General features: G+C 46.9%; 1 protein-coding gene across 1 annotated transcript in view; it reads right to left on the reverse strand.

Moving 5' to 3' along the window:
• Mettl24 (methyltransferase like 24) overlaps positions 1–27,429 on the reverse strand; it is a 103,743-nt gene extending 76,314 nt beyond the window's left edge. Inside the window, exon 1 of the mRNA XM_055616053.1 lies at positions 27,041–27,429. Within this exon, the coding sequence (XP_055472028.1) occupies positions 27,041–27,349 (309 nt within the window). The 5' untranslated portion in view covers positions 27,350–27,429. The remainder of the gene's footprint in view (positions 1–27,040) is intronic.
• Positions 27,430–27,683: the final 254 nt, after the last annotated feature.

Genomic DNA, 27,683 nt, shown 5'->3' on the forward strand with positions numbered 1-27,683 from the left:
AAGGGAGGAGTGGGCGGTGGGGGGCTGTTGGGGGAGGGGAGGCACATTGTGGTTTCTGGGCAGAATATAAATCCAGCTTCACCTGAGGGTTTCTGGGCATCAGCTCCTTACATCCTATGGTGCCCTTACAGACAAGAGTTGCCAGATCTTCTGTTACTGTCTTGGTTCTCAGACTCACCCCTGACATAGAGCAAGGCTCAATCACATGTTTTGCAATGATACCCCAAATTCGGATACCTTATTAAAAGTTTTGTTGAAATGAGAGTTGAGTCTGAAGTCTGCGTCAGATGGCTAAGGACGTTCCCATACCCCATGAACACAGCAATGAGGGAAGGGAAGCGGAGAAGAGTTCTTTAGAAACTCAGACAAGTAAATATTTGCAGGTTAAATGAGGGGGCAGGGGAGAATGGCTAAAATTCAAAGTACCATGGAGTCAACTGTAAGTTCCTTGGTTCTGTTAGGAGACAGTTTTCTGAGTCCAGCCATCTCAGAGACAAGTTCCATCTTGCTGGCAGGGTCAAAATATTCCCAGGCCCTGGAACCCAACTCCTCCCCTGCTTCTTCAGGTGTTTCATGTTTGTCTGGAAAGAGGGAAGTTGCCATTATGCATTATCTAAACGAAGGCACACACGTTGTAAATGTGTTGCCTGTCTTGACTTAAAGCTTGCCCACTCCTTTGTATTCTTATCATCCTAAAACTCCGGACCAAAGTCCAAGAAAGGACATGACTTCAAAAAGCTGAGACTAAGGTCCTGAAACCAGGTGACTTGGAAAGGCCCAGCCACCCACGTTACCTTCCTTGCTTGTGTCAAATTATGATTGGCCAATGCAACACCCGCTCCTGTTCCCCTCCTTTAAAAATGTTGTACAATCTCCCTTCAGGGATTCAGTTCAGATCTCCAACTGGCTGCCTTCCGGCACACACAGAAAATAAAGCTTGCATTTTAAGCTTCTGTCTCTGAAGTGAGTTTTCTCGGCTTCCACCCCTAACCCAACAGTTCTTTGTTTTGGCCCTGTCCCCATTCAGGACTGCTAGCCAGAGAAGCCCCCCACCCCGCCCCCTTCAGACTCAGTGAAGGAAGGCAAGTACTCTCCCCCAGAGGGAGCCCACCCTTCCCCCCAGCTTTTCCACTTCTCCATTCTTGTATCCCAACTCCAAAGCAAGCCCACTAAACTGGTAAGAGCAAAAGCAGAGGCCAAAACACAGCTAACATTCCGAGGAAAAGGCAGTTCGAGGTTTGCTCTGAAGCAGTAGCTCCAGGAGGATGGTGTGTCACTCTCGTCACCCAGTTGGCCTCGGACTGAGAGCCGTAGGGAATGTGCACCAAAGCATGAGCACAGCGTGGTTTCCTAATACCCAAACCCCCGTCTGGAGATTTAGAAGCCAGCGGGAAGTGGATGACACTGGAGCCACTGGGAAGAGACAGCAGCTGAGAAAATGCCATAGTAGTTTGTGACGTCCATTCCACTCCAAAACTACACAGGCTTAGATCTGACCCTGCTCTTTCACTTGGCCAGAGTCCAGGCTGGCTACTGAGGCACATGCCTAGGGGCAGATCTGAAACACGGTATGATCACATTGCAAACACGACTGACATAAATGCCACAACCCAAACAGTTTCTCATCTCTGTCACCAGTCGCCAGGCAGAGAAACAGTTCTGGGGGAGATGTGTCTGGGCTCCCAGGTCTCCAGCTTCCGGTCATTGGTTCTGTGTCTCTGAGGCACAACACGAAGGTGAACAGGGCACAGAGAGCTCACCTCACGGTGGCCAGGAGGTAGAGAAACAGGAAGGGGTCAGGTCAAGACACCTCCCAAAGACTTGCCCCCAGTAACCTACTTCCTTGAATCCAGAACTAATGTCTCCAGCTTAGGACATTCAACACATGAGCTTGGGGCACATTCCATATTTACACCATAGTATGCTGGCTGAGACTTCATGCCCGAGCCCAGTGAGGGCAGTCCCATATTAAATATATATATGTGTGTGTGTGTGTGTGTATACATACATACATATATATTCCATATTACTTATAACCCAGAGACTCCTAGATTATACTCAAAATGTGCAGAATGCAATCCCAAACTACTAAGCATGTGAAGAATAAAAAAACAAAACAAAACAAAAAACAAAACAAAAAAAACCTCCCAGCTGGGATGAGAAAGGACAATTAGTGGACTCCAATGAAGGCACACAGCACGAGGAAATGTTTTGACCAAGACTGACAAGCAACTATTATAAAAATGCTTTGCACAAAGCAAAAGCATATGCTTCTGAAGCCAATGAGAAGAAAAGAAGGCTCAGCCAAGACACGGGAGCTAAAAAAAAAAGAGCCAAGTGGACATTTTTTAAACAAATATATATAGTAACTAACATAAACTATCAGTGGATGGACTCAGTAGAAGAATGAGCCAGTGGACTATAGATGAAGCAATAGGAAGTAAAACTGAGAGGAAGAAAATGACTGGGTATGAGGACAAAAAGAGCTTGAGGCATGAGCACTGGGCCACCAGTTATGAGTCTGTACTACTCTTGCAGAGGACCCAAATTCTGTTCCCAACACTCATAATGGACAGCTTGCAACTGCCTGTAACTCCAACTCCAGGGGGTCCCACGTCTTGAGGGCACTGGCACTCAAGATACAAACACATGCATGTGAGCACACACGCGCACACACACACACACACACACACACACACACCTAAACACAAATCTTTTAAAAGAAGATTTTGGGGGACCTGTATGACCATATCAAGACTTCTAACATTCACAGCCCTGATACCCCCCGAGAAGGATGAGAAAAAACACGGGGTATAAAAACAGCATTCAAAGAAATCATACTTGAAAAAAAAAATACAGAAATCTAAAGCAACAAGGGGCTCAGCAAACCATAGGAGACACACACAAAAAATTCCACGTGTGGGGCCTGAGGATACAGCTCAGTGGTAGAGCTTCGGTAGTGCACCTGAGGCTTTAGGTTCAACACTCCCCAATCCTCGAGCTACTATAAACTCACAAAATGAAAGGATTTTACTTCAGTGCACATCATCAACCTCCTAACACTAAAGACAATAGCAAGAAAAGAGCTGAGTCTGTGTTAATGCTCTAACCAGCAGGGCTGGTCAAGGACAGGAGCAACCCAGGCCACAGGGTACCTCTTCCCCGGGATGCTCTGAGTTAGGGCCCAGGCCCACCTCGCCTCCAGCAAGTCCATCTGCTAACAGTCTCTGGCAGTGGCATCAGGGGTGCTGAAACCCACAGGCAGAGAGGCACTCTGAATCCTCGCCCCATCAATCTGTCACCCGGTATCATTACACAGAGTGTGGGCTGGGAGGCGAGGGATGAGGGAGCTAGAAATCAGATCATCCCTGACAGGAAAAAATGCACTATAACTCAGGCAGGCCCTGATAACTTTTAGGAAGGATGGAGAAAAGGACAAGGAAGAATAAACACTCTAGATTTATTTTCGAAGTTACTCTGCTAAGTTGGAAGAGGAGCCAAGCAAATTAGGGTGGCGCTTTGTTCTTAAACTGACGTCTTTAAGCTCCTCGTATTTTCTGTGCACGTTGAAATGGCTCCAATCTGGGTAAGATTGAACACCCCCAGGGAGAGCTAAGAGAATAGAATGCCGTGTATTTCTGGATTTTATCACAGGTGGTAAAGAGAGAAGCCAAATACCTGGAATAGATCCAGAGAGACCCAGAGGTTTCCATTAATTTGCATAATATAGATGCTATACAGTATTTGCATGCACAATGGGGATTCAAATGTCAAATCAGGGAGTTCATGGAGGCCACATACCAATGAGGATAGGAGAGGGGCATGTCATTTTTTTCAGAAGTAAGCTTATATAAGAATGTTTGCCTAGGAAAGCAAATAGAAATTTAGGAAAGTATTAACCATATTTTTCAGGATTGTTTTTGCTTTCTGTCTGTCTGTCTGTCTGTCTCTCTCTCTCTCTCTCTCTCTCACACACACACACATACACACACATGCACACACACACCCTTCTACATGCATACATAACGTTTTCCTAACATGCCAGGTACCAGAATTCTCGGAGCACAGCATCATCTAAATCAACATCAATCTGCTGTGTCCATGGACTCACCTCATTCAGCATCCTCAAACAGACACCTTTCCTGAAAACATTAGCCTACGGTGGAGGTCTGCAGTACCTCTACAAGACCAATTCCAAGCGAGCTGGCAAGGGGGCAGGGCAGGAAAGACACTGTGTGGAGTGAGCATGGAGAAGGAAACTGGAAGGGCTATGAGCAGAGAAAGAAGTGGGGCTTTTTCTCCATATCTGCACCTCCCTGTGGGTTCAGTGAGGACCCACAGTGGCCTAGGGTCTCTTGGTTGACTCTCAACTACTTAAAGTCCTCAAACCTTGTCCAAACCAGGCAAAGTGTTGTGGTTCTGGACTCAAGACGCAAGCTTTACAGCCCTAGCCACCAGGTGTAGGAATCGTGGCAGAAAGAATGCGTCCAAGCACACATAGAATACTCAGGGAAATACAGAAAACCCAGGTCACCCAGCAGCCACTGCCACAGCTGGCAAGTGGGACATATGCACACACAGCCACAGCAGCCACATGCACCTATACTCAGGGCAAGCAAAGCCTTCCCTGGAAGCCAGCTGGAGACAATCTTCCACAAGGTAGGAAGGACATCTCAGGTAGGGATGAGGGAGAGAACCAAAGGCACCCAGGCCCTCAGCCAAGCCCTCACACCATTTACCATATGGTTAGGAATATCGCTGGTTTCCAGGCAAAGTTATCACATGCCGTTGAAAATGTCATCAGCTGAACATAACTGTGCGTGTATACATGTGTACATTTCTCGGTGTGAAGTGTGCATTCATTCACATGAACTCCTTTTCATTTTCTGTTGTCCACACTTCATGGCATTCCTATCAGCCATCTCTGGCCCTTAGAGACTGGTAGGGTATTAGAAGCCTTGGGAAATCCTACCTGACAATTAGAGCTAAGGCTCTGCTTCCAGGACATTCTTTGTATGATTCTATATTTATAGGACATTTTTCTTCCTGAATGCACTATAAATTATAGTACCTCACACATGAGCAAAAGCCCAGTGGAAGGTTTTCTGTGGGAAAGTGCCAACACTGTGAAACAAGGCAGGCAGAGAGCTGGCTGCACACCTCAGAAACCAAAAGCACTTAAGCCTCAGACCTAAATGGAAGGGAAAAATCTACCATCTTTCTCACTAAGTGCCCCTTTCGGAACATGAAGAATTGCTGCAGGAAGCAGGCCTTTCTGGGAGTCAGCTGTCATCTGCTTGTTGCTGCCTAACTCCGGACTTGGGTTTTTCGTTTGTTTTTTGTTTGTTTGTTGCTGCAAGAGGGTAAGATCCTCCAAAGTTGAAAGGGAAGCTGCCAGCGGCAATGACTTTACACAGACCCTTTCCCCACTGCAGACCGGAAATATCAAAGAGTAAAGGGGACAGAGCGTGCAAATAAATAGATCAGCTCTAAGCTGAGGAGGTCCTATAAACATTTTTAATAGTACACCATCTTCTGAAAGATTGTGCCTCCTATATATTACCAAAAAAAAAAAAAAAAAAAGCTGCACCCATGAACTCTCAAAATTGGGTTGCCTGAACAAGACTAACAATGAAAATGCAAGTTGGCATGTCAACATGGACGGGGGGGGGGGGGGGGAAGTTCCACGTGGTCCCATATCCAGGTGAAGAGCTGCCAGTGACATACGCTTGCTGAGATAGCGAGAGCCAGTCTCCTGCAGGAGCGCCCACGTAAGATGTCCAATCCCCACCGCTCAGCCACACACACACACACACACACACACACACGTATGTTTTATGAGCGAAGCTCAATGGACTCCGTTGGTTCTATATACATGTGTATAACAATTAAAGAAGATTTCGTGACTTTGGGAGAAGAAGAACCTGGAGGAAGTGCAGAGGGGAGGGTGGTTCATGCATGAGGGTCTCAAAAAATTAAGAAAGAAAAGTACAACTTTCTTTCACAAGGAAGAGCTTAAAACCTTTATTTAAAAAAGCCTGCAATATGTTTAGAATATAGAAGACACAATCTACTTCTGGCTTTAAATTTTACTTCTGTCATGCTTGTAGAGAATAATTGTCTTGAAAGGAGCCTCATGCATAACCTAGACCAACTCCTTCACGGTGTAATAAAAGAAGACGAAGTTCAAAGAGGCGAAGTGAGAAACCAAACCGGAGTCATGCGTAGGAGGTGCCGGCGGTGAAGCTTGGACAGCCCCACACTTGTTCTCCAGGCTGTCTCCATCCCAGCTCTGCTTCTCTTCATCCTGTGCACAGGACATACTTGTGGAAATTTTAGAAGGGCCTCTCAAAAAAAACCACAGTAGCCGGCCTGCACTGACAGATCCCTCAATGCAATGGGAACAAATTTAAGAAATTGTTTATCGCTAGGATATGGGTTACACAGCCAGGCGTGGTGGCACACGCCTTTAAACCCAGCACTCAGGAAGGCAGTGACAGTCAGATCGCTGTGAGTTCCAGGCCAGCCCTGTCTACAAAGCAAGTCCAGGACAGCCAAGGCTACACAGAGAAACCCTATCTCAACAAACAAAAACAAAAAAGATATGAGACACACTAAGAAACTTACTAGTGAATCTGACAACATTGTGGATAACGAATGCTGAGTAATTAGAAAGGAGACGTAAGCTGATCCAGGCCATGCTGGCAGAGGATGATGATGATATCAGGGTTATGTGAGCCCCTAGATGACAGCAACAAGCTCTTCACTATTTCCATCAACCCACACTGGATACGGAGCAAGAGTGAGAAATGGGAATTAGTTATCATAATCCTGTCAAATTTGAAATCCACCTGAATGCTTGTTACTGCAGCAGCACCTAGCCTTGTCCTGACTGACGCAGGCTGAAGAGATAAAAGACATTTAGTATTGTGAAGGCCACATATTCTCATGATCTTGCCAGTGCCACACCTTCAGACTGAACAGAGGGTGAAAACAAACAACTGGCTGTGTAGAGATTCTTGGATGGGAGAAAGACAAGAAACACGACCAAAGACAATTGAATGCCACGACTCAGAGGAGCGAGGGAACACTCAGAATAAACCCATAAGGAAATTTTGGCGACAATGCCAATCCTCCTGCCTGGTCTGTTTTCTAAGTGTATCTGAGCTGTACCACACCGAGCCAGGCCTCTTTCCTCCTGTCCAGAATCCTCTCCCTTATTCACAAGTCAGTTCAAATCCCACTTCTCCCTCCGGGTCTAGTGTTAGCCACACCCCACACTCAGAAGTCCTGATTCCTCAAGCCTGTGCCGAGTGCAAAGTAGCCTGAGCAGGGCAGACTCTTCTCACTTTGTACTTACTGTTTGGTAGGATCTGAAGCAGGGGAATCGCCTTAACCAGACCACCAGCCTTAGGAAGAAACCATGCATCTTGCTTCCCTTGCAGTCCCCAACAGAGCTAGTTTCCAAGGGACATTTTCACACTGGTTTAAATGCCAGAGAGAAAAGAACATGATAGATCCTTTGGAGTTGAAAACAGCTTTAAAAAAAAAATTAATTTTGGGGAAAATTTACCAACTGGGCTTTGTAGGGATACCTTAAGGTGGCTAAATAGAACCACTCAGACAGAAGTAAGTTGTTAATGAAATCTGGGAGTCCTTGACTCCGTTCTGTTCACTTAAAAGTAAAAAGCAGAGGCTGGGGAGATGGCTCAGCGGTTATAGAGAGCACTTCCTGCCCTCCCAGAGAGCCCTCATCCGACTCCCAGCGCTCACGTGGTGGCTCACAATCAGCTCTTACTCCAGTGCAGGGGATCCAGCACCGTCTTCTGGCCTCCTCAGGCACCAGGTGTGAACATAGCGCCCAGACATACATACAGGCGAAGGATCCACACACATATAGATAGTAAATGAATGTGTTTTTTAAAATTCAGAGATGACAAGGAAATCAGCCAAACCCTCGAGGAAAAACTGCAGGAAAGCATTCCTGAGGATTTAAAACAGGTCATGGAAGATTAGTGCCTGTGGGCTGAGGACATGGCTCAGCAATTAAAGTGCTTGCTGCGTGGCAGCAGTTGGGAAGCTCAAAGTACAAATCCCCAAAACATGAGAAAATGGCAAGTAGGTGTGGCAGCCACTCCACACAGGATCCCAGGAGCAAGCTCGCTAACTTCATTAGCCCAACATCGAGCTCTGGACTCAAATGAGAGGCCCTGCCTCAAAGAGCAAGGTGAAGGACTCCTGATGTCAGCCTTGGGCCTCCACGTTCGCGCACACGAGTTATCACCCGCACACATGCAAACATGCATGCACATGAATTAAAAAATAAATAAATAAAAAGGGTTTGTGGGGGCTGGGGAGGGTAGCCCAGTGGTTACAGTGATTTCCTGGGATGCTGAAGGCCCTGGACTGGATCGCTCAGTACCACCAAAACCAGAAATTAGTTTCATAAAGTCTGAAAGGTTAAATACTTATAGCTACTTACATGCTAGTAGAAACGCTTTGGGAGGGTGAGTCAGGGAGGCTGAGACACAGTCTCACTATATAGCTGAAGGCTGGCCTGCAATCACCCTGCCTTGGCCTCCAGCGTGCTGGGGCACCAGGCAGACACCCCCACAGAGACACTCTAACCTGTCTCCACTGAAACCAGTTAATCGACACTGGAGTATCCCTGCCGTGCACCCCTGCTGCTGACGGCTTAGTTTATTTTCGCCAGCAATCACTTCGTTTCTTCCCAGACCAGTTCACATCAGTTCTACAAGTTTTTTGAAATGACAACTTAATTGATCATTAGGCAAGTCGGTGAAATGAGTACGTGGAATAGAACAGGTTCACGATCCTATAAAAATGAGGTCAGGGTGGAGGATGGGAGACGGGTGGGGAGGTTATTGAGGTAGCATGGGTAAAAATACCTGCCCAGCCCAAGGTAAATAAGGCAATTATAAAATTAAAAAAAAAAAAAAGTTGGGAAAGGTTAGGTCCTTTCCAACAGGCTCCAATAGGCTCGTGTGTTTGAAAGCTCAGCTCCCGGCTTGATGTGATGCTTGGGGAAGTTTAGGAAAGCTGCCGCCTCACTGGAGGAAGTGGATCATTGGAATATCACTGGCCTTGAGAGTTCTAGCCACCTGCTCTCACTATAGCTCTCCTGCTTCCTGGTTGGGGCCATGGACGCCCCAATCTTCAGCAGCCATGCTCCTCTGTTATGCCTTCTCCACAGTGACAGACAGTAACCCCTGAGCCACAGAGGCAGGCCTTTCGTCCCTTAAGTTGCTTCTGGCAGGAATTGTGTCACGGTGACTTTTTTTTTTAATGTATTTTTTTTAACGTATGGGTGAATGAACTGTGGAAGTATATCCTAATTACTACGATCTGAAAGCATTCTGCACTTAAATTGCTTCATGCATATCAAGCTATTGCTCCATTTGAAGAAACCAAGTGGAAAGGGTAAGAGAGATGCAGTCTCAACGGGTTTTTGCAAGAAGGGTTGCAAAGTAAGATTGCCAAGTCAATGCACATGCACATTTGCAGCTAAAGGAGACCTCACACGCCTGTGCCTCACAGTTTATGGCTTTCCCTACCTTTTCTCTAACGGATCTAATTACTGCAAGTGGGTGAATGTGGGTACAAGGCTTCGACTCAGCTTGACACCTGGATAGTTGTGGAGGATGCGCAAATGCTCGTCAGAGATGATGCGAGGCTATTGGCCTGCACAGAAAGACATCAGCCCCAGGTGAGTGTGCGGCTGAGGAAACAGAAACATAAATCAAACTGTGCACAAGGTGGAAGAGCTGGCCCACGCCTCCCTTTGTGTTTATTTTCACAAGAAATTGACTTTTTTCAATCTTCAAAAATTTGCTTAGCATTGACTAGTTTTATAATATAGAACAAGCGTTCATTTACAAATGAAATAACACAAAAAAATCAATAGCAGGGAGGGGGCAGCGGTTTCTATTCTGACAAGAAAACACAGCAAATTCTTCCCAGTGGAGCTTACAGAGGCCAAGGCAAACAGACCTGGCCGTCTGTAGGATGCCTATCACAGGGCCAGGAAGTGGTTAGCTGGGCCCAGCCTGCTGGGGAGCGGTCCACAGGCCTTGCTCCCCAACAGCATGCTTCCACCTCTCAGGAGTTACACTCAGGTCCAGCCCAGCCCCACAGGAAAGAGACTCCTGAAGAGAAACGCCCCTTGCACGGAGGTCACTCTCCCTGAAAGGACACAGCCACCTCACCCTTATCCTTCCTTATCTTAACCTAACACTCCCCTCCCTCAGGAGTGACCCTTCAGAGATGCCCGACCAGGTGAAGCCTCCGTGTTCCCAAAACCCCCAGGAGTCAGTCGGAACCATCTCCACATTAAGAGCTTCCAGCCTGAGGAGGGCCACGACTCCCTACACGCCTTGACAAAGAAATTAATGGCTTCACCTGGTCAGGGGTTTCTGTGAAGGGTCATTCCTCAGGGAGGGGAGTGTTAGGTTAAGACACAGACAGTCAGAGCTGAGTGTGTGTGAGTATATCTGCGTGTGTGTGTGTGTGTGTGTGTGTGTCTATAAGCTTATGTGTGATGTTCAATGGTCTGCCAAGCCTTCTATAGCTCCCATCACATTGTCTACGTCATGTTTTTGTAACTCAGCAACAGAAGTGAGGAAGCTCAGCCCCTGTCTCCACTGCCCTTTTATTGGCACCACACTGAGGACATCTGAGAAGGACTGAACACAAATGTACCCCTGCAGTCCCCACCCACACCCCCAAACTCCCCACACACACTCTGTTGTATCCTTTCCACTCCCTGCTTTTTCACTTCTTGCTGCAGACTGCAATCTGTTCCTATTTCCTCACTTCTATTTTTAAGTTGAATTTTTTTTTGTTTCAAAATAGCTATAACCTAAGAATTCTTTGGATAAAAGACATAGAAAATTGGCTTTCCAATGTCCCTTACCCAACTCCTTCCGTGTCTCTATGGTTTTGTTATTAAAGCATTAAAAAAAAAAAAAAAAAGACCTTAAGAGCAGTTTCTGGTTTTACTATAAAGTTAAGGACTGAACCAAACACACAGCTGCATATTTTAACTCTCAGTACCATGTCTTACCTATATTTTAAAAATAAAATCTATACATATACATAGTACATTTTTTCATGGTTTTTTTCTCCATGCTTCACCAGAACAAGGAAGAACGATGCTGTGTGTGTTAAATAAGCGTCAGTCTTCACTGGTGGCTCAGTTTGTGTAAATAAGAACATTCCTTGTCCAAGAATAAAACCCAGGCATCAGATTTTCCAAAACAATTCTCTGTATCCAGGGTACCCAAACACATTCAAGCCATTTCTGCTTCAAACTCATGTGGCTGGCTGTTCCTGACTGGGGGTCCTCTAAGAGCACATTAGTTCAATAAGACAGCTTTTTTTTTTTTTACTATTTTCGTGCAAAATGAATATTCACCACCCAAAAGAACATTCCCCATCATAATTACATGATCAGTTCAATTTTGTTTTTAAGCAATGTAAGGCATACTTGAAATTCTACCTAAACAAAATAGCTAAAGCCAAAACTCGAAAATATATTAGTTGATTTGGAAGATATGTTAGATGCTTCACTTCCATACAGAATCTGAAATGTATAGAAACCAACCTATTTTTTTTTTCCAATAGAGATTTCAACAGTAATAATTGATAGCAGAGAGTAGAAATGACACTAAATCTGACCTCAGCTGACCTGGGTCACGCCCTCATTTTATCTTGAACTAGGCTCCCAGTTGATGGCAGGGGAACAATGCCCATCGCACACACGAGGCTACATAAAGCCCGCTTGAGGTGACAACAGAGCAAGCCTTGCCAAGGTAGAAAGGGCCGTCTGGACTGCCACACAAACCATGGCAAATGCAGCAAGAAGTCGTTTGGGTGAGAATGAGGAGGAGGAAAAAGAGCCAGTGCAAGCAGAAGTGACCGTCTAAGAAGAGACGCAATGGGATAACAGACAAGCAGACACATTTGGTGCTCTTGTGCCATCCTTTCTGCCAAAATTGGGTGCATCAGTAGCCAGCAAGCTTATAACAAGGCTACCTTGAGGTTCTCCTCCAATCGGCAAACATGGGACTGGCCATGCCAGGCTCTGCACCGTGTCGCTAGGCCTGAAGAGCGGGGGGAGCTTCTGAGAGGCCATGGCAGGAGCCAAGGAGACAGCACACACATGGACTGCACATCCCAGCTGAACTTGGCCATGCCGATCAAGAGCATCAGCAGGCTGGGGTGCCAGATTTATCTTTATCTGGGGTGGTGGATTTATCTTTATCTGAGCAGGGCAGAGCACTGAACTTCATGTCTGTTACTCACTCATGGCCTTCTAGGAATCTTTTCAATTCACATTCCGCAACATGTGCCACTTTGAAGGGTGTGACCCAGCAGGGTTCGTATGAACACAAGTTGCGCAGCTGCTACCACTGTCACCTCCAGAATACGTTCATCCTCTAAAAAAAAAAAAAAAAAAAGATCCCTAAGGGCAATCATTCCTATCCCTCCACACACCTACCTTCTGAGGATATGTTTGTCATTGGTGGGCATATTTGTTAGAATGGAGTTCCTGGAATATGTGATATTTTGGTGACTGCCTCCTTTCACTTAACACAGTGCTTCAAGGTTTATCTACACTTTAGCATCTGTCGACACTTCGCTCCTTTCAATTCGTGAATAAGTTTTGTTTGATTGGCTAACCCACATTTTACAGATTCATCCATCAGCCAAGAGACACTAGAGTGGTTTCTTATTTCTAGGCACTATAATATTGCTCTAAACATTTCTGCACATTTTGTGTACAAAAAAAAGTTTTATAAAGCTGGGAGATTGCTCAGTGTTAGGCCACTTACCACATAAGCACAGGACCTGTGTTCAAGGCCTCGGAACCCATATAAAGCCAGGCACAGTAGCACACAGCTATAATCCCAGTGCTCCTTGGAGACATGGGGGAAGTCCCTGGAAACTCATGGGCCAGCCAGGCTGGCCTTTGCAGCGGCCAACAACAAGAGACCCTGTCTCCAACAAGGTGAAAAGCAAGGCTAGATACTGGGGCAAGTCTTCTGGCCTTCACATGCATCTGGGAGTCTAGTTCAACAGTAAACCCTTGTCTGGCACACACAAAGATCCACATTCAGTCCCCATCCCCACCAAAGGAAAAGCACAGTTTTGCCTGCTGCCACTGTGGCAGAAGAACACATCACTAGGGCCAGACCTGCAGGAGCAGAGAGATAAATCACGCAAGCTTAAAGCAAATGAACAAAGCAAAAAGGGTGTGGACCAGGAAGTTTGTTGTTTGGTCAAGAGAGTAGGCTGGTGTGCGAGAGACTGCACGTACAGCGTGGAGAAAAAGCACTGGTGGGCCTCTGAGGGCAGGCAAGAACTATGTAGTGGGAACCTGAGAAGAAAGGACAGCCTTAACTAAGACACAACAGCCAAGAAAATGTTGAAGGATTGATTTTGGAGTGGTGTTTGCTCTGAACTGGATTGACCTCCCTAGGCCTGTGTTGGTGTCACCCTGGAAGATTAAAGAAGTGGGCAGTGCACTCCAGAGAAGAGATACTGAACTAGCAACAGGAAACACAGAGATGTGGACAGAAAAACGTAAGCCCCAGACGTTACCAGCATATCGTACAGAAGGAAAGATACCTACCTTTTCTGTGTGGCCCATGTCGTTCAAGTGTACGCATTAGGGGAAAGTTGACCCCAGACTTTGTCCAGCGACACTGCAGTTATGTTAGGAAAAGTCAAGAGCAGGTGCTAGTAGGCCAAGCCAGCTGTAAACCATGCGAATGCTCACTACATGGCTATGGTCACATGACAAAGATCTTCAAGACATTAACCACCCAAATCCTTATTATGTGACTATGATCATGGGCCAAAGACATTTATGGAGATAGTCTCCGGGATTCTCAGTGCCATGTTGGAAGTCTAGGGCCATTCTCCTCATTCAGCAGATGAGAAAAGTCTAGGATGGACATCTCCAAGACTTGACAGCCCTGTGAAGAAGTTCTGTTTTCACCCCCACACCAAACAATCATACTTAGGCGGCCTGCGTCCACTGCTATAGCAGAGGTTGGCAAAACCAACCGTTCTTTGAAAAGTCAGGAGCAGGATGGGCATGGCTCCAGCCCCCCTCCTTGGGTTAACTCTTTACAAGCCCCAGCTTGCTGTTCTGCATTTCTCCCTTTTCTTTCTGTGGATGCATAACTGACTTTGTGTGGCTGCGCCCGAGTTCCTGACAGAAGCAACTGAAGGGTTGATTTCCCTGGGGCTCCTGGTTTCCAAGATGTTAATCTATAGAAAGATGTGGCAGAGTAGAGCAGTTCCCATCATGGCACCAGAATGCAGAGAAAAGGGAGCTAAGGGAAGAAGCCAAAGCAAGCACAGGCCCCCTAGACCCCAGGGATCTAATTCCTCTAACAAGGCCATGGCTTCCTTGTGTGCAGGATGAAGACAATTCTAGCCGAGCACAATAGTGTCTTCCTGGCTCATTCAGTACATGCTGCTTGAAGGAATATAATTCCCGAGACACCAGACACAACACCGATACGTACATAGTGTCTGATGCGTCGAGTTGAGCTTATCTTTAAAAGGCATATAAAGTACAGAGTACAGTAACATTCACTCAGCATGGCTAAAATGTGGAAGACAAAAGCAGCAAAACAATTTATCAGTTAGCTTGTTAACCCTTGATCTCACCAGCTGGCCTCCCTTGAACTAAAGAAGCAATCGAGTGCTTATGGATGAAACAGTGGATAGATTTGTAAACATTTTTTGAGGTAAAAAATATTGCAAAAGCTTGGAATTACATTGCAACACTAATACAAACCAAAATTATTCAACAACAGCACTTTGCTGTTGTTTTAAAAAAAAAAAACAACTTAAAATTAGTTTTAAGGAAACAAAATTGCAACAAATACTGACTTTCATACTCCTCAGGACATTATGACTGTAATTCCATCCACCCGAGACCCCCTACACAGACATAGCTGATGGGTAGCTTAGTCTTCATGTGGGTTCCCTCGTAAGGGGAGCAGGGGCTGTCTGACATGGACTCTGTTGCCTGGTTTTGGACCACTTTCCCCTGGCGGGACTACCTTGTCCAGCCTCAGTGGAAGAAGATGTGCTCAGTCCTGATTCAAATTGATGGGCTGGGATGAGTTGTTGGGGAGGGGCTCCCCTTTTCTGAGGAGTAGGGAAGGGAGGATAGGAGGGAGAGGGAGGAAGGATGGGACCAGGAGGAGAGGAGATGCTATGATCAGGATGTAAAATGAACAAAAGAAGGAGGAGGAGAGAAGAAGGAGGAGGAGGACGAGGAGGAGGAGGAGGAGGAGAAGGAGGAGGAGGAGGAGAAGAATCAGAAGAATCAGAAGAATCAGAAGAAAAAGAATCAGAAGAAGAAGAATCAGAAGAAGAAGAAGAAGAAGAAGAAGAAGAAGAAGAAGAAGAAGAAGAAGAAGAAGAAGAAGAAGCCGTCCACATGCTAGGACCCCTCCTAGTGCTTTCTCTACCTCCTCTCATTTCATCTTCACAGATTCCCTGTGAGTGATGTTCTACCAATTTTGTTTTGCAGAGGAAGAAACCAGGGGCTGGAGAGATGGCTCAGTGCTTGAGAGTGTTCACTGCTTTTGCAGGAACCCAGGTTCCTCCTTACATCTCCCAGCACCCACTCTTTGGTAGCTCATAGTCACAGCTGCTTGAAACTCCAGCTCCGGGGTTGGAGGTTCCATTGCTCCTGGCCTTGGAGGGCACCTGCACTCACACACACATACCCAAAGGCCAACATGCACATCCACTCATAATTAAAAACTAAAATTCAGAAAATGGCATCTCTTGCCTACATTCAGCATGTATGGTATCAGTGTCTAACCATCTGATCTCAAGCATAAAAATAGAGGCCTTGGGCCTAACATATGCAGGACGCTGCGGTTAATTCCTGTCACAGGAAAGACCACAAGAGAAGCCAAAAGCCAGTCTCACAGGCATGCTACTTATATCAGAGTATTTACATGACATTTGAGTGAATGTCACCAGTACCCTAAGATCTCGAGTGTTATTATTATCCTCCCATACTCTACTCTCGAAACAGCTGGCAGAAAAACCACCTTCTGCAGCCTAAATTCTCTGAGTTCAGAATGAGCAGAGTTCTTAAGGGATCCCTTGTTCTACACTCAAAGTAGATGTGAAATAAATGGAATTGCCTGGTGTTATGTTGTGCCTACAGGCCAATGCCATAGACCACTATTTCTGATGTGTAACCACGCTCTAGAATTATATTTGGAAGTCTTTCAGTTAACTCTGAGTAAAAATTCGGAAATGGTCACCATGAAGATGGTTTTGGGCATGGCGTTTGACTCCTTTTATTTGAAGCCTTCCACTCTTTAACATTCATGGCTTTTTATTTACTGATTCTGTATGTGTGTGCATCTGTGTGTGTCTGGGTGTGTGTGTCTGGGTGTGTGTGTGTGACCATGAACGCATGCATGCTGATCCTCTTGGAGGCAAGAAGAAGGCATCAGATTCCCCCTGGAGCTGGAGTTACAGGCCTAATGAGGTGCCTACTGTGGGAACCAAACTCCAGTCCTCTAGAAGAACAGCAAGCGCTCTCCACTACTGAGCCATCTCTCCTGCACCTAACATTCATGGTTTTATTTAACACTTTGCTTCCTCTATCTGCCCTGAGCAGAGCCTAACATAAGCGAAGTCAACAAGAATCACTGTGTCTGTGGCTCTAGCACTTAATCTATACATTGTCTTTTTTTTTTTTTTTATTGCAGGGTACTACTAAATTTAGACAATGTCTTAGGATTTCTGTTGCTGTGAAGAGACACCATGACCATGGCAACTCTCATAAAGGAAAACGTTTACTCGGGGCTGGCTTACTGTTCGGAGGTTTAGTCCATTAGCGTCATGCCAGGAAGCATGGCAGCGTGCAGACAGACATGGTACTGAAGAGGTACCTGGGAGTTCTACATTCAGATCTGCAGGCAGCAGGAAGAGAGAGCGACACTGGGCCTGACTTGAGCATCTGAGACCTTAAAGCCCTCAGCAGTGACACACTTCCTCCAACAAGGCCACCCCCTACCGGCCTACAGGAGATATTTTCATTCCAACCACTACAGACGGAGGCTACTTCATTTCAGACCTCAGCCCCTAAAAACAAACAACCACGCTTTCTTCAATACTGTCGAACGTGCAGATCAGCAAGGAGCTCAAAACATAGATACAAACACGACCTAGACAGTACCCACATGGGCATTCACGGTTGAAAGGTTACATTCTGTGAACCCGGTGTCTTGCTCACCAAACTGTCCAGCTGTCTTCTGACACCTGGCAGGATGACACCACTGGCCTTGAGTAGCTCTGGACATTGTATTGTGTCCAAAAGAGAGCTATGTCACTTCCTGGCATTTTTTTTTTAATGAATACTTACTCATGCGTACGCATACATGCCTGTGTAGGTTTATGCACGCCCTGTGCATACAGGAGGCCAGGGAAGCCAGACAGGGGTATCAGATCCCCTAGAACTGGAGTCACTAGCAGCTGCAAACTGCCTTGTGGGTGCTAAGAACTGAACCCAGGTACTCTAAAAGAACATGGGTGCTGAGCCATCTTCCCAGCCCCGAGGCTAGAGCAAGGCAAGGCTCACTAGAACACCCAGCCCTGGGCTCAGGTGGATGGAGAAATATGGCCGCACTTTCAGCCTGGAATCCTTGGGGAGGCCAATTGCAGCACAGAGCAGCATGACACACTCCCATCCAACCCATAAAGAAACATGGCCAGGCCAGAAGCGACCTACCCGGACACTGGACTGCTATTTGTGACAGCGGCATGCACTTCTCGCCTCCTTCCTGATACCCCAGGCAAACGGCACTGTGAAACATGGTTTGGTGTCTCTAGAGATGAGTTAGCAGATCTATGTAATTCAGTATGTGAAACTGAATGCTATCATCTTGTCAGGGAAAGATCCCTGGGCCCATAGTTCACTCAGCCCCCAATCATCGTGTTCCAAAACCTGAATTAAACAGACCCAGGCAAAACTGAAAAGGGAGAGTTATAGCCGTAACCTTCCAGTGTGCCAGCTCTAATTTACTGCTCTGTCAAGGTTCTTCGCTGTAAACAACAGAAACCACTCTAGCTAGTTAAGCAGAAAGGGGATTGATTAAAGATTTATTGGCTTACAGACACGCAAGGGCAGGAACAGCACCTTCAGACACACCGGTATAGACTGAACTGCCTCACCACTGGGTACAGATGCCACGAACCTACCATTTCCCCATCATTAGACCCCTGGCCTCAGCTATGCTCGTACCATCTGCTTCTTTATGTCTGTAAAGTACAATCCAGTCTGAGGGGTGATGCCCAGGTCTCCTTGCACATCAGGTGCAAGGAAAACTGGGGAAATGTTCTCTTAGAGAAGTGGATAGTTCTGCAAACAGGGAGAACAAGGAGGAAGAAAAGGAGGAGGACGAGGTGGAGGAGGAAGATACAGCCAGCACAAACAGTTGGTACCCACTACGTTCTGATATGGGAGCTTCTGGATAGCTGAGGTATTCACGCTCACTGTAGCCTCTGCTTGATTTCTCAGAGCCTTCCCGGCTTCCATATTTCTTCTTTGTCATCCCAGACTTTCATCCAACCACTCTCTGGTTTTACTAGTTTTGACCTGGTCTGTCACTCGTAACCCAAGTCCTAACTGACACAGAAGTAGCCTTACACTAAGGAATCTTAAACTAGCCAGTTAGAATGGAGGCTGTAAAGATGTAAATGCACTGGGCAATAATTTGGATGTTTTTTGAAAAGTAACTTCATTAGCAAACAACAAAAAAAATTTAAGTATCATTAAACCCTAGTTTGAGTTGGAGAACCTAAATTGAGATGATGGCCCAACTATTTCTATTTGTTTTTCTACCACAAGTCCTCACAAATAAATTTTTGGGGAAAAAACGAAGAAGTGAAAGGAGAGAGAAAAGAAATGGAGAGGTAGAAGAATGAATGGAAGACAACATCCGGCTTCTGCGTATACATACCTACCAAGTGAAACATCTTGTGCCCCGAGTGCCAGCTTCCTGCCCAATACTACCTGGAAGTAGGGTTATAATAGACAGGGGCTGGAGGGATGACTCAGTGGATAGAATGCTTGCTACTCAAGCCTGAGGCCCCAAGTTCAGATCCCCCACATCCGTGAAAAAAGCTGAGTATCACATACCCATAATTCCAGCACAGGAAGCCAGAGACAGAAGAATCTCAGGAACTTGCTGGCCAGTCAGTCCAGCCAATAGGTGAATACCAGGTTTAGGGAGAGACCCTGTCTCAAAATTGAGGTTGGGGGCAGGGCTAGAGAGATGGCTCGGTGGTCCAGAACACTTGCTACTCCTCTAGAATTGGTTCAATTCCTAGCACCCACAACCTACCAGCTCACAACTGCCTATAACTCCATTACCAGGAGATCCAGTGCTTCTGTCTGGCTTCCTCTGGCACCAGGCCTGAACTTGGTGCATACATACATCCATGCAAGCAAAACACTCATACACCGAAAATAAAAATAAATAAATCTTTATTTTTAAAAAGGCAAAGCAATAGAGGAAGACAATTTACCAACCTCAGGATGCCACATGGGGACATACAATGCATGCACAGCAAAGAATGCCATTAATGAGTAAATAAGAAAGAAAGAAAGATAGCCAGAGATGTACATAATTATATAAACTCACATATAGAGGACAGGTTCTGGGATCAGTAAAAAAACAAAAAACAAAAAACAAACAAACAAAAAAAACCAGAACAAAACAAAAATAAAAATGTATTTCTAGAGCCCAGGTCTAAGATTTCCCAAATGGGCCAATTAAAATAACATAAAATAGGAGGAAAAAAAAGTCTAAGGTAAAACTGCAAAAATAATAGTGAGTAGTTAGGAAGCGGCAAGGACTTGGCTGTTCAGGGTAACTTAGTGACAGTTTCTGTCTAAGAATGGCTTCCAGGACAGGAGATGACCCTGTGCTGTGCTTAGAGCAAGTGGTCAGAGCTGGCCCATTCAAAGTGGACATCAGAGAGCTAGCTCCAGACTAGAGCAACGAGAGCCATCTTCTGGGGGCCTTCAGAAAGGAAGACAGCGGAGTTTTCTGGACAGCCCCCTCCTCCAAAAGGAAATGATGGAACTCTTCCCCCATCTCAGGGAGGAATCTCTACCATTTCCTGATACACCTCTTCAATGCTTCTCTTTTGCTCCCCATTCTGCCTTGTTTTCGTTAATTCAGGCAAGACTTAAATAATTTTTTAAAATAATTGATGTGTTTTTTTTTGTCTAAAAACCAAAACCTGGGTGTTTGGTTGTTGCTATAAAACCCAAAAGAGCACTACTTTGAGTCAATATATTTCCTTACAAACACCTTCCCCAGTAGCCACTTCTGGCTCTGGGTGATTCATCTGTTTCCCCTACTTTCTCACTCCTGGGACAAAATGCCAGTGGAGGCAAGTTAAAGCAAGAAGTATTGGCTCTGGCTCATGGCTTCAGAGGGTACCATCCATCTTGAGTTTTTTCCACCCATGCAAGGATACCTTTGCAGGCCTTCTGTTTCTGAGGAGTTGGGATCTTTGTTCATGAGACACAGGAAGTAACAGGAGCCTGTTTCATTTAGCATGAGAGAGGGTGTCAGCAGAGCAATCTGCCAGCAGTGATAAGCATCTTTTCAAATAGCTCCCGGGTCCCCTGGATATGCCACAGTGGACCCATCGGTGTCCTGTGGAGATTTCCGGTAAAGGAGGGTGGGTACCATCCATCACAGGTAGCATCCATTGTGGATCATCCATCGTCATGGATGCCACCCATCGTGGTACCATCCTCCATGGGTACCATCCAGTATGGGTATCGCCCATTGTGGTGAGGAAAGCACAGAAGAAGAGATGGCAAAGAGGTGTCACAGGATCATGCACTGGGTTTCCTCTCATCTCTGCAAATCAGGATCAGGAAGCAGAGAGCAAGGAACACAGGTTCCCATCGTCTTGGGCATTTGAACACTCAGTCTCCAGTTTGTTAAGTTTGGGAGGTGAGGCCTGGATGTAGGAACTATGTTTCTGGGGGCAGGCTTTGAGAGTCAGAAGCCTAATCTACTTCCAGTTTGCTGTCTGCGTGGGGCTTACACTAACGGAGCTGAGCTCTTAGCATTCTACTCTAGCTGCCATATCTGCTGCTTCCTGCCATGCCTCCCTTCCAGGATGGACTCTAACCTTCTGGAACCATAAGCTCAAATAAATTCTTTCTTCTGTAAGTTGCCTTGGTGGCAGTGGTGTTTTAATCATGGCAACAGAAAAGTAACTAATGTCCCTGCGTCTGTCTGGTTTTCTCGGTCCCCAGCCCATGGAATGGTGCCCCCTCCATTCAGAATGGGTGTTCCCTTCCCAGCAAATCCTCTGTGGTGATGCCTTCACAGATACACCCCCAAAGTGTGTCTCCTACATAAGTCTAAATCCAACCAAATTGACTTTGAAGGTTAACCATTGCACCCTCTTTCTGAAAAACAGTCCAAGGACCTCTCCTTTTTTTTTTGCATATGGTAAGGATATGTCATACTGTCAAGGAGCTTAAGAAGTATTAACTTTACTTGTCACTTTTTAGGAAAAAACAACTTTGCTCATTGAGAGTATTTGGCTCAGGGTTGTAATTTCAAATACCCTCTGAGATCATGAAGGTAAAGTGAATGGAGAGAGTGGTTAGCTGTATCCCACCGAGTTCCCCATCTAAAGACATTTGCATTAGCATATAGTGAGGCTTAGTACTGGAGGCCACTGGATACCTGTCTAGAGATATTTACATTACAGTATAGGTGGGGCTCAATAGAAGAGCATGTGCCCATCATGTATGAACTCTGAGTTTAATCCCCACTAGTAGAAAAAAAGTGCTACAGGATTCAAATTCATTGACTATATTTACCCCTCTAGTAACTAACAGTCTAGTTTGCTATTAGTTTAAATTACATACGGCCCTAGATTGTAAGGCTTCTAAAACTCAATTTTCTTTCAGTCACTTGAGCAAGATAAAAAAGCTTGTTGGAGAGCAAATTTTCCCACCCTCCTTTACCAGAAACCTCCACAGGACACTGCTGGGTCCATTGTGGCATACCCAGGGGGCCCAGGCGCTGTTTGAAAAGGTGTTTATCACTGCTGGCGGATTGCTGTGCTGAGACTCAGCTCATGAAAAGTGAAGCAGACTCGGGTTACTTCCCTTGTCTCCCAGAACAAAAAGCCCAACTTCTCAGAAACAGAAGGCCTGCAAAGGTATCATTGCACAGATGGAAAAACTCAAGGGCCCTCCACCCGTGACAGTCTCCCATTTAGCTAGGAGGCCCTGATTCTCTTCACGGACTGAAAAGGGAAACTCAATTCCATTCGAGAAAACTGGCAGGTCATTTTTCTCCTTGGAGAAAATGGACTGCACAAATTATACGCAAGAACCTAAAATCTCCGCCACCGGCAGCTGGAAAACAACAGAGGCTCCATTAGCAGCCTTCTGCCCACAGGCCACTCTCCGAGAAACTAACTGCAGGGTTTGGGTGGAAACAGAGCCCTGGTCCCCACTGAAGGCACATCAAAATTTGTAATAAAAACCTGCTTTTTGAAATGAAAGTAAGCAACTGCTATTTCACACCCACATGCTGCTGGAGCTCGCTCAATTACTCTCCACTGACTTTGTTTCAGATGAAAATGTTCGGCTTTCTGTGGGCAGAGGGAGGGGGCTGACGCATGCTGCTCCCTGTACGTCAGAAGTATGGGTACATATGTGAAACCGGAGGGGCTGGACATGACTGCTGAGCTCCAAGATTGTCACAACCAAAAGGGGCAGTGCTCACCCGCCATCTGTCATCCTTCTTCATGTCCCAAGGCTCGAAGATCAGAACTCCTGATGTGCAAAAGGACTTCATATCGAGAGCTAGTCCTATACAGCTTGAAAAGGGGGTGGGGTGGGGGAGGAGGGAGTCCATCAAAGGAGGACTATGTCCTCTCTGTGTGTCACGGGGAACTCAACCTACTGGAAACAGTAAGGGCTCTTAAGGCATAGTCCTGGAGGGCACACCCATGCCAATTCCCCACGTAGCTGACAACTACAGAATTAGAAAACTAAGGATGACAAGAAGTAAGACCACATTTGCCATTTGGTTTTCCAGAAAAGAAAACAGTCCCCCCCTACGCACGAGCGTGCACACTCACACTGTTCCAAAGGATCTGTAACTCACCAGCCAAGACAGCAGCCGCACGTTGCTGGGTTCTCTAGCTCAGTGACTCACATCACTTTTCTTGCCAGCATATTAAATGTCAAGTGACATAGCTCTGAAAAGGCATTTCTTCTAGAAGCCTGATGCTGAATTAAGTATCTCCGGAACAAGCGAGACCTAGAGCTTCAAAAGCTGCTTCCTTGTAGGTGGACTATCAACCTTATAAGGGGTACCACATGCACCCCAAAAGTGCCTAAGAAGCCTAAGTCACAGAGACCACATCTAACCTTCTGTGAATCAGTCTGCACGCATGTGAACCTTAAACGCCTAGTTAAGAAAGAAAACAACAGCAGAACCCAGAAACAAGCAGGAAACAGGAAGTAAAGAAAGGCACGTCAGTGATGTTTTAATGCCCGAGTACTATGCAAAGTTTAGAGACTACGCACACTGATGAGATGCGCTGAGCCTGTAATGTGCAGAAATGAACAAGATTGTCCAAGATTGTCACACTCCGAAGAGGCAGTGCTTACCCGCCATCTGTCACCCGGCCTCATCTCCCAGCTCAAAGATTAGAACTCTTGATGTGCAAGGGGACTTCATATTTAGAGCTAGACACTGCTTTAAAAAAGGAGGGTGGAGGAAGAGGAAGCGAATCACAATAGAACTATGTCCTCTCTGTCTCTCTTTGTCTCTCCGTCTCTGTCTCATTCTCTCTCTCCCTTCCTCCCCCTCTGCCTCTTTCTCTCTCCCCCTCCCCTACCCCCAAATTGTTCCTGATTAAGGTGGCAATATAACTGTTGAATATTTGTACCTCCCGCTTCTGCAAAGAAAGCTTGGGGCAAGAAACACTCTGCCTTTCAGTGGGTATCCCATGCAGTTTCACAGCACCCAGAACACAGCCCACAGAATAGAGTGTGGTCTACTTTAGAAGGTGGAAGCTGCCCCAGGCCAAAGAAGCTGAGAACACCGTGGAACTGTTGATCAGTATTCTCAAGCAATTAAAATAAAATTTAAAAAAATTAAATTAAAAAGTTCAACAGGTAACTTCGAAACTCTATTTCAGTTTATCAGTGGTGCATTCATCTTGAATTATACTGTATCTTTTAAGACTCAAAAGCCAAGGTTTATCCTGGGGTATAAGATAGTGAATTCCATTCCCAGAAGTCAGAAAACAGATTAAATAACTGGCCTTTCCAGTTTTGAGGAATATTTTAACTTGGCTGTGAAAGACTGGCAAAGTGAAGCAAATCCAAAATCCTGTCTAGAAGTTGGTAAGAGGAGATATTTACTCTGAAAATAAGTAACTATAGAAAAAGTAACCTAAGGAAAATGTTTCCATGGAAGGCTAATAACTTAATATTTTTACAATAGTGATGGGCCTTGGTTCTTATGTAGTTTAACCAAAGGCGTTTAGAATCACCCGTGAGAAACTCAAGAAGTACCAGCATTCATCTTTCTCCTGTTAGCGTCTCCGGAGTGTACTAGGGTCACTGTGGGAAATGAAATCCCTCCCAATCAAGGACACTTTGTACAGACAAAACATTCCACCTGAGATGGACTCTCAGGTCTCCACACGAGCAAAGCAGTTCAAACTCCCAGAAAGCATTGCTGTTGCCACTGCACTCTGCAGAGATCAGCGTGGAAATAAGAGGAGTTTCTCAGCGAACCTTGGCCTGAATGGTCAGGGGTGGGAACAAGCCTTGACCTGAATGTTTGAAATAGGAGACAGTGGAAGATGGTCAAGGTGCAGGATGGGCCACACAGAACAGGATTGGGGATGTGGCAAAGGAATGCCAGTAAGCCGTAACAGTTTATATCTGAGGGACAGCTAAGGCTGAAGACTTGGGACAGCTTAGAGAAAATAAGAGCTGCCACATTGTGTTTATAACATACTAGACACTACCCTAACATTCTCCTTTCTTTTTTTATTTAAACTTAATTGTAATGACTGAACCCCAGTATTCAAACTCCTGTCCTGCGAACCACACTCATCCCCACCGTGGCAGCACAAAATCTCAGAGTTTTAGTGCCACTGGTGATGACCTCCAGATCACTCCTTCAGTCTGGACACTGCCTCTAAGCCCCAGATCAACATGTCTGACTGTCCTTTGACATTTCCGACAGAATAGCTAAAGGATATTTGAAAGTAATCTGGAGTGAGCATCCCCTCTCTGTAATCTACCAAAGGCAGGCGGAACCTCCCTGCTTCTCCCTGTACCTTCCAAATGGTGTTCACCATTTCCTGACACCTCCGTGTCTACCACCCCCCACCATTTTCTGACTGGACCTCTGCCCCAGCCTCCTACAGGGGATGGAGGTGAACTCCCCCCACAAGCCCCCGTGACCCTCTGAGTCTACACTTTCCAAACTTTAATCTTGTAAGGCAGGCTCTAGTTACCAGCAACTATGGAGACGAAACCTTAGGACTCCCTGAACAGGCGACAACAGAAACAAAAGGTGTGGAGAATCACTCTGAAAGGGAAAAGCGTATCAAAGACAGAACGAGGTCATCCACAGAGGGACGAAGGGAGCCAGCCTCTTATAAAAATATCAAGTTGCAGCTGAAATGCCCCCTTTTCTCTTTCTGATCTTCCTCTATAGGTTCAAGACCTAAATCAAACTGAACTCCTTTCCTGAGCCCCCGACCGCTCTGAACTCAGTTTGTGCTGGCAGCACCTGACCCACCGTCCAGCATAAGCCCTTCGGCAAGAGTTTTGAATATCATGGGAATCGCATGGGCAGCGCGAGAAGGAAGTGGCTCCTTTAGAGTCTTTACATAGGAAGTGCATTTCAGAGACAGAAGACAGAGCTGTGTTTATCCCAGAAGATAACAGGAGATAGGCTGTTAAGTAACTACCGTCGTGGGAAAACTGGTAGCAAGGCATGTAGAGAAAGGGCGGGAAGGAAAGCACCCAAGAATGAGGGGAGTGTATTAGGGTTGAAGAGAGGGTGGAGACCCGAAGGGAGAGTAGGGTGATAAATGCAGGGATCGGAGCGGGCAGGGTGGTGCGGGGGGGTGGTGGGGCATATGCCATCAGGAAAAAAAAAAAAAAACTACTCCAAAGGCAGCCCAGACAGCCTTGCCTCAGAGGACGCCATTGCAGTAGAAAGCAGGAGTGATGGTGTAAGGATGTGGCAAGCTCATCCATTCAGTTCCTCATCTTTTCACTCGTAAGTACCACGTAAGTGATGAGTCCCCAAAAGAAGGTGGGAAGCATCGGCTTTAACCACCAGCGGCTAGAATTGACCCCCTCAATGAAGTGGGAATCAGGAAGCTAATGAGGCCAGGAAAGAGCCTAGCCAGCGATGTGAGACAGAACCCAGCTTTGGTCCTGGAGGATCTAATTATTTCCCACTAAGTGGTGCTGGAGGCGTGACCTCTCAGCCCCAAGCCCTGGGGGGGGTGGGGAGGGGTGGAGGTGATGCAGCTGGAAGGCAGATCTTCGCCATCCCCTGGACCTGACCGACTTTGTCTTTGTCTAGGCCTGGGTGGGGGGAGACACAATGGCAACCAAGCCTCCTTTGCCTTCAGCGCCCCCTCCCGCACTGAAGTGGGTACGGTTGCTGGGTGCTCTATTCCTAGAAGGCCGGTCCCAGCGGGCGCTCAAACGTTGGTTGAGTGTTGGTGAAACCCCCCCCCCCCATTCCACTGCATTCGGGGGGGGGGGGGGGCGGGGACACGACACTGAATGAGACTGGAGAAAGTTCCAGGGAGTGGAAGAGTCTGGTGTCCCAGTGGTGCCTGAACAGAAGCTCCCACCACCCCCCAGGCGCCATCCGGGTGCGGGCTCAACTCCAAAGGTCCAGGTCTGCAGTTTTTGACTGACCTTCCTGCGGGGAAGCCCACGCTGGGCACAGCAGCTCGGCTCCGGCGTCGTGCTGCCACCACCCCGGGGCGGCGCTCGGCGCCCGCTGCGCACGTAGGTCACCTGCCTCCTTCTGGCTCCGCGCGGAGGGCCGGGCGCCAGCAGCACGTGGGGAGGCCCGGGGGGCCCCGGGGGGTCGCGGCGGCCCGGAGGTCCCGAGCCCGCCTGACGCAACTCCATGCACAGCCGCAGGCCCAGCAGCAGCACGGCGCCCAGCAGCCCCCGGGTCAGGGCTCCGCAGCCGCGCCCGGGAGACCTGGCGGTGCCCATGGCGGAGACCCCCGGCCTCTGGCTGCGGTCTGAGTCCCACCCTCAGCTCCCGGCCGCCAGAAAAGAAGCGTCCCAAAGGGCCCCTGGCTGCCAACTGTGGCAACTCCCCAGCGGGCCGGGAGTTCGGCCCGCCTTCTTCCCTGGGACACAGGAGGCCTGGGTGTAACCTTATCCTGCCCAGACGCTCGGGAAGAGCGAGGGGCAGGGGCAGTGGGCTAGACCAGCATCCAGGCTGCCCGCTGCCCAGCTGGCTATCGCTAGGTATGACCCGCCTGCGGAGCCTGGCGCAGGGGACAGCCACAGAGCCAGCAAAGAGCACATTCCTCCTGAGGGC

Source organism: Psammomys obesus, unplaced genomic scaffold (genome assembly GCF_907164565.1).
Source record: "Psammomys obesus unplaced genomic scaffold, mPsaObe1.curated_primary_1811, whole genome shotgun sequence".
Classification (NCBI taxonomy): Eukaryota; Metazoa; Chordata; class Mammalia; order Rodentia; family Muridae; genus Psammomys; species Psammomys obesus.